At 56.4% G+C, this 6,674-nt stretch overlaps 1 protein-coding gene across 1 annotated transcript; it reads left to right on the top strand.

The window, feature by feature from the left end:
• Nucleotides 1-601: 601 nt before the first annotated feature.
• On the top strand, nt 602-4,869 carry TIGD3 (tigger transposable element derived 3). Its single transcript, XM_003828625.5, has 2 exons — nt 602-2,213; nt 3,047-4,869. The coding sequence occupies exon 2, from the start codon at nt 3,063-3,065 to the stop codon at nt 4,476-4,478; it is 1,416 nt and encodes a 471-aa protein (XP_003828673.1). The 5' UTR covers nt 602-2,213; nt 3,047-3,062; the 3' UTR covers nt 4,479-4,869.
• The last annotated feature ends 1,805 nt before the right edge of the window (nt 4,870-6,674 follow it).

Genomic DNA, 6,674 nt, shown 5'->3' on the forward strand with positions numbered 1-6,674 from the left:
ATTTCCATGATGGTGGTTTTTTTTTTTTTAATGTTTTGAAATACAGCTTTTTTCCCCCCAAATTAAAATTTTTTTGTGAAACCCCAATATGTAAAACGAATATAAAATTGGTTATTTTGTTTTGTTACATAAATTCAAGTTTATAACAATTCTTTGTTACAAAGAACAATGAAGCTGTTTTGATCAATACAAAATTTGGGTTAAAATCAACTTTAACATCTATTTTTGTGTTTCAGTTGATTTGGAGAATTCTCCTAGTCTTGGATACATAGATGGAAGTGATGACAGGTTTATAACAGTTGACCTTGCAATCTCAGACATTTAAAACAGGACCAGAAGTTTATATAAATATAATTAATAAGCAAACTAATGACATCACCATGGGACACACACAAAAGTTCTTGCAGGAGCAGGGTCTGTGTGGCTTCAGTTGCCTGCAGCGCTCCCAGGCCAGAGCAAGTGCTCTAGGATCTGAACTGCCCGCAGTGCAGCCCTGCAGCCTTTCCCAGGGCACGTTGATGTGCACACAGTTTCCCGGAAGGCATAGTGAACATGTGGAGAGCTTACGTGGCAGCGCGTATGTCTTCAGTGTGTGTTTTAGAAGTCCAACTGTTGGCCGGGCGCGGTGGCTCACGCCTGTAATCCCAGCACTTTGGGAGGCCGAGGCGGGCGGATCACGAGGTCAGGAGATCGAGACCATCCTGGCTAACACGGTGAAACCCCGTCTCTACTAAAAATACAAAAAATTAGCCGGGCGTGGTAGCGGGCGCCTGTAGTCCCAGCTACTCGGGAGGCTGAGGCAGGAGAACGGCGTGAACCCGGGAGGCGGAGCTTGCAGTGAGCCGAGATCGCGCCACTGCACTCCAGCCTGGGCGACAGAGCGAGACTCCGTCTCAAAAAAAAGAAGTCCAACTGTTGTTTTTATGTTTTTAAAGGAAAGATTTGAATCAAGCAGTTATGGGCCCCCTGAAGTATCCTTTTTTCTAGAACATTCTGAAAGTCATCCTTGCCTATGGGAAGCCTAGGCCGGCCTGCACTGTTATGTTCAATAAATAAGCAGGGTGCTCTGGGCTGGGGATTGTGTGAGGAGCAGAGCGCAGCCCGTCCTCATGCTTTTCCACTGAAGTAGGCCAGGCGGAGAGGGAGTACAGCAATGGATGCGCTTTGGCAGCTGAGTAGTCCGAGAGCCAGAAAAGAAATGTGGAAAATAAGAACGCTGTAGCAGGCCTAGGTGAGGAAATTTAGGAAGGGTTTGCGGGAGGTAGGATTTGAGATGGGTCTTGGAGAGTTGGACAGTGTCAGCCGGTAGGACGGGGGTGCGGACGGAAGCCTGTGAGGAAGGCAGAGGATGCGGAGCTGTGAGCGGAGGGAGCAGCGAGGCTGGAGAGCAGCTGGGCTGCGGGTCAAGACGTCTGCGTTTAATTCGGGACTGAAGGTTAGCAGGGAAGGGAACGATGCCAGATCTTGAGTTTAAGAACTTGAATCTTGTACCAAATCTAATAAAATACTCGTCCTAAATCATTACTGGCCCAAGGATGCAGTGTTTCCGTGGCCGACAGACTCGAGCCAGCGCTGTCCATGGTAACCAGCTTTTGTGTGGCTTAAAGCTTGCATCCATTTTCTCCTTTCATCGTTTTCCCAAAACAATTCCGTGAGGGCTGTTAGCCCTGCTTGGTAGACGAAGAAGCCGATGCGGCCTAGGGTCACGGCCAGGGAGGCTTTGGGACGCCAAGTCAGCTCGGCGGTCACACCACCTACAGGGCTCGTCGGGCCCTCGGGGTCGGCGGCTGCTGGAGGCGCCCGGGGGAGTCCTGCTGGTTCCTGGCTCCGCCTCCCGCCCCTCCGCGCTAGAAGCCCCGCCCCCAGAGGGGCTCGACGAACCGCCACTTCCGCAACGTCCAATGAAACTTAGCCAGGGGAGGGACGGGGCGCCACTGAGGACCAATCTGCTTGGGGTGGGGCGGGGCTGCAGCGGGTGGGTGCAGAGGGGCCGCACGGCGGACTTCGCAGCCGGGAGAGAGCCCGGCGCGGGCGGCGCGTACGGGACTCTGCTGTGCGCGCGCCCGCCCGCCCGCCGTCTGCGCAGGCCCTCGGTCCGCTCTGCCCTCGGGGTCGTGGCGCCCATCCCTCCCCTGTTCTGCTGTCGCCGCCCGGACAGGGGCTCGGGAGCCGGGCTGGGGGCAGGGGCTGGAGCCGCGGGACCAGCGCCTGAGGTGGGTGCGGAGCGGGAGGCCGGGCGGGCGGGCGCCTGGGGCCGCCCCGCCGACATACTCCGGGTCGAGGGGGAGTGACCGGCCAGGGCACGGAGTCCGGCTGCCGGCCTGCCTGGGTCCGGGCGTTCGTTCCCGCGCCCTGGGACCCTCCCAGGCCACCACCCTCCCCGCGGGGACACCCCGCCCCTCCGCTGCCCGCAGCCTCCTCAGGCCTCCCGCCCTTTGTCGCTCGTGCACCCGCGCCCTCGGCCCTGCCCTCTCGCTCCCCTCAGGACTGACCGTCGCCTAGCCTCCCTCTCAGGACCCGGCAGGAAATTAGCCTCGCTCCTTCAGACACCCTCTGTCCCCTTTGTCGTCTGTACACCTGTCACCTCAACTCTGTGCATCCACCCACCTCCCGCCCCTCAGCGGCGTCATCTGAATCCAGCCCAAGCCGCCTCCCACTCCCTCCCGGGGGCTCCTCCCCCGCAGCCCCGTAGCCCCACACCTGCCCCCTCGGCCCCAGTCCCAGGCCCTCGCCCGTCCGTACGCCTTTGTTATCTCTGCAGCTGTCCCCTGCACTTTTCATCCTTCTTCCCGAGTGAGGCCAGACCCCAGCCCAGACTCGCCTGTCCTTCTGAGTGGAGAGACGCCCCCTCCCCAGCTCTGCCCTGGCATCCTGGGGACGGGGCCAGCCGGCTTCCACTCGGCCTAGCCACTTCCTCTTTCGGCGGGTCCAGTCTCACCCGGTGCCTGCGCAAGTCCTCATCTAATCTCTTTTCCCTCCTGCGCTCCTTTCCTAGCTCTTCCGGCCTCAGATTACTCTACCCGCTCAATCTTTCCTCCCCGCACAGGTGCCCCAGAGAGGCCATGGAGCTGAGCAGCAAGAAGAAGCTTCACGCCCTGTCCCTGGCCGAGAAGATCCAGGTGCTGGAACTCCTGGATGAGTCCAAGATGTCCCAGTCGGAGGTGGCCCGGCGCTTCCAGGTTTCCCAGCCCCAGATCTCGCGCATCTGCAAGAATAAGGAGAAGCTGCTGGCGGACTGGTGCAGCGGCACAGCCAACCGAGAGCGCAAGCGCAAGCGGGAGTCCAAGTACAGCGGGATCGACGAGGCTCTGCTCTGCTGGTACCACATTGCCCGGGCCAAGGCCTGGGACGTGACGGGGCCCATGCTGCTCCACAAAGCCAAGGAGCTGGCCGATATCATGGGCCAGGACTTCGTGCCCAGCATCGGCTGGCTGGTCCGCTGGAAACGCCGAAACAACGTCGGCTTTGGGGCCCGCCATGTTCTTGCGCCTTCATTCCCCCCTGAGCCACCTCCCCCGGGGCTCACATCCCAGGCTCAGCTGCCTCTTTCCCTAAAAGACTTCTCTCCAGAGGACGTGTTTGGCTGTGCTGAATTGCCCTTGCTGTATCGGGCAGTGCCCGGCAGCTTTGGTGCATGTGATCAAATACAGGTGCTGCTGTGTGCCAACAGCAGGGGCACCGAGAAGCGGCGTGTACTGCTGGGTGGGCTCCAGGCTGCCCCGAGATGCTTCTTTGGGATCCGCAGTGAGGCTCTGCCTGCCTCCTACCACCCGGACCTGGGCATCCCCTGGTTAGAGTGGTTGGCACAGTTTGACCGGGACATGGGACAGCAGGGCCGACAGGTGGCTTTGCTGCTGGCTGCCCGAGTGGTGGAGGAGCTGGCAGGCCTGCCTGGGCTCTACCACGTGAAGCTCTTGCCTCTGGCCGCCTCTAGCACCACGCCTCCCCTGCCCAGCTCAGTGGTCCGGGCCTTTAAGGCCCATTACCGACACCGGCTGTTGGGCAAACTGGCTGCCATCCAAAGCAAGAGGGATGGCACCTCGCTGGCCGAGGCCGGGGCAGGCATCACCGTGCTGGACGCCCTGCACGTGGCGTCTGCCGCCTGGGCCAAGGTGCCTCCTCAGCTCATTTTCAGCAGCTTCATTCAAGAAGGGCTGGCTCCCGGCAAAACGCCCCCGTCCTCGCACAAAGCCTCTGAGATGCCACCAGTCCCCGGCGGGCTGAGCCTGGAGGAGTTTTCCCGCTTTGTGGACCTGGAGGGTGAGGAGCCAAGGTCTGGAGTATGTAAGGAGGAGACAGGCACTGAAGACGAGAAGGGGGACAGAGAGGGTGCCTTTGAGTCCCTGCCCACCAAAGCTGATGCCCTCCGGGCCCTGGGCACCTTGAGGAGGTGGTTTGAATGCAACAGCACTTCTCCTGAGCTATTTGAAAAATTCTACGACTGTGAGGAGGAGGTGGAGCGGCTTTGCTGCCTATGAAGGCGCCTTCACTGCTTGCCAGAGCCCCTTCCTCTCTTGTTTCCCATGGAAACGTCCTCTTCAGAAGGCAGATCGGGCTGTCTCTTTCCTGTGGAAATAGAACTGTCGTAAAGGTGTAGAAGGGAGAGAAGTTGGGACACCAAGTCTGAGCTTGGAGTGGCAGTCGTCCAAACCCCAGGAAGAGAGCTCTAAAGATGGGGCTTCGGGGGTAGGAATCCAGGATGCTTAGTTTCTAAACCCTGCTTGAAAGTTCTAGAGCCTTTGAAAGGGAGTTAGTCTAGAGGCAGCCACTTAGAAAGGTGGAATTTGGGCTTTTTGGACAGACTGCTTCCTTGAACTTTGTGTTAAAAACAGTTCTGCTTCTGAAAATAAAGTTTTTAATCAGAAAAGAGGCCAGGGTGTTATTTTCATGGGAGAAGCGTAAACATTTTCCATTCAGATTTGGAAAATTAATTGCTGATGGTCGCTGCGGTGCAGCTGTCTGTCCATGACCAGTAGGGATCCTCCTTTTCCGGATATTCAGCAGCAAGGACTCTCAGGGCATGGGCACTGCTTGTGGGCTACCCTCCTGAGAGGGAAGCTCCAGGACAGACAGATCCCAGCTACTGCCCCAGATAAGCTGCAGCTCCAATAGTTTCGCTCTCAGATTGTGTGTTTGGGGTTGGGCAGGCTACGGACATGTCAGGGAAACAGAAAGGAGCCGGAATTGGAATGGAATAGTCATTCATTCATTCTTTTTTTTTTTTTTTTCATTTGCTCATTTCACAACATCACTTCAGCAAGGCCTCCTATGTGAACAAGGTTGCAAAGATGATGTCTCTTCTGGACAGAACCTTGCAGCCAATGACAGTGGAGTGTGATTAAGGCTGTGATAACGGCTGTGCAAAGTGCCTGGCCCCATAGAGCTAGGGAGACTCCAGGGGGAGGTGAGCTTTGAGCTGCAGTTTGAAGGGCGTCCCAGGCCAAGGGACAGCGTGTGCAGAGTCTGATTGGAGTGAAGGAGCACAGTGTGCTGGGGGCGGGGGCAGGCAGTTCTGCCAGAGCATAGCATACTTGCGGAGGTAGGGGCAGAGTACAAGGAGAGACCTGGAGAGTAGGAAGGGCCTTTAGCCAACCAGGCTTAGGGGTAGGACACCATCAGAGGGTTTTAGGTAGGCAGGAACAAGTCATTCTTGGGGTTCTAGAATAACGGAGTCTGTGTAGGGTATGTCAAAGATGTGAAACCTAGAGGCAGAAAGCCTCTGACTGATCCAGGTGAGAGAAGGTGAAGCGTGAGCCAGATCCTGGGAGTAGGATGTAAAGAAAATGGTTTACCAGCAGGGCGCGGTGGCTCACGCCTGTAATCCCAGCACTTTGGGAGGCCGAGGTGGGTGGATGACCTGAGGTCAAGAGTTTATAAGACCTGCCTGGCCAACATGGTGAAACCCCATTTCTACTAAAAATATAAAAACTAGCCAGGCGTGGTGGCACATGCCTGTAATTCCAGCTTCTCAGGAGGCTGAGGCAGGAGAATCGCTTGAACCCGGGAGGTGGAGGTTGCAGTGAGCCAGGATGGTGCCACTGCACTCCAGCTTGGGCAACAAGAGTGAAACTCACTCAAAAAAAAAAAAGAAAAGAAAAGAAAAGAAAATGGTTTTACCTGGAAAGGATATGGGCTTTGGACGCAGATAGACTCTAGCTGGTAAAAATACAAACTGCAGGCCGGGCACAGTGGCTCATGCCTGTAATCCCAGCACTTTGGGAGGCCGAGACTGGTGGATCACTTTAGGTCAGGAGTTCAAGAGCAGCCTGGCCAACATGATGAAACTCTGTCTCTACTAAAAATACAAAAATTAACCAGGCGTGGTGGCACACACCTGTAATCCCAGCTACTTGGAAGACTGAGGCAGTAGAATCACTTGAACCCACGAGGCGGAGGTTGCAGTGAGCGGAGATCGCACCACTGCACTCCAGCCTGGGTGACAGAAAAATAAAATAAAAATACTGGCTGGGCACGGTGGCTCACGCCTGTAATCCTAGCATTTTGAGAGGCCGAGGCGGGTGGATCACCTGAGGTCAGGAGTTCAAGACCAGCCTGGCCAACATAGTGAAACCCCGTCTCTATCAAAAATACAAAAACTAGCCAGGTGTGGTGGCGAGCGCCTGTAGTCCCAGCTACTCAGGAGGCTAAGGCAGGAGAATCGCTTGAACTGGGAG

The sequence above is a fragment of the Pan paniscus genome, chromosome 9 (assembly GCF_029289425.2).
Source record: "Pan paniscus chromosome 9, NHGRI_mPanPan1-v2.0_pri, whole genome shotgun sequence".
Taxonomy (NCBI): Eukaryota; Metazoa; Chordata; class Mammalia; order Primates; family Hominidae; genus Pan; species Pan paniscus.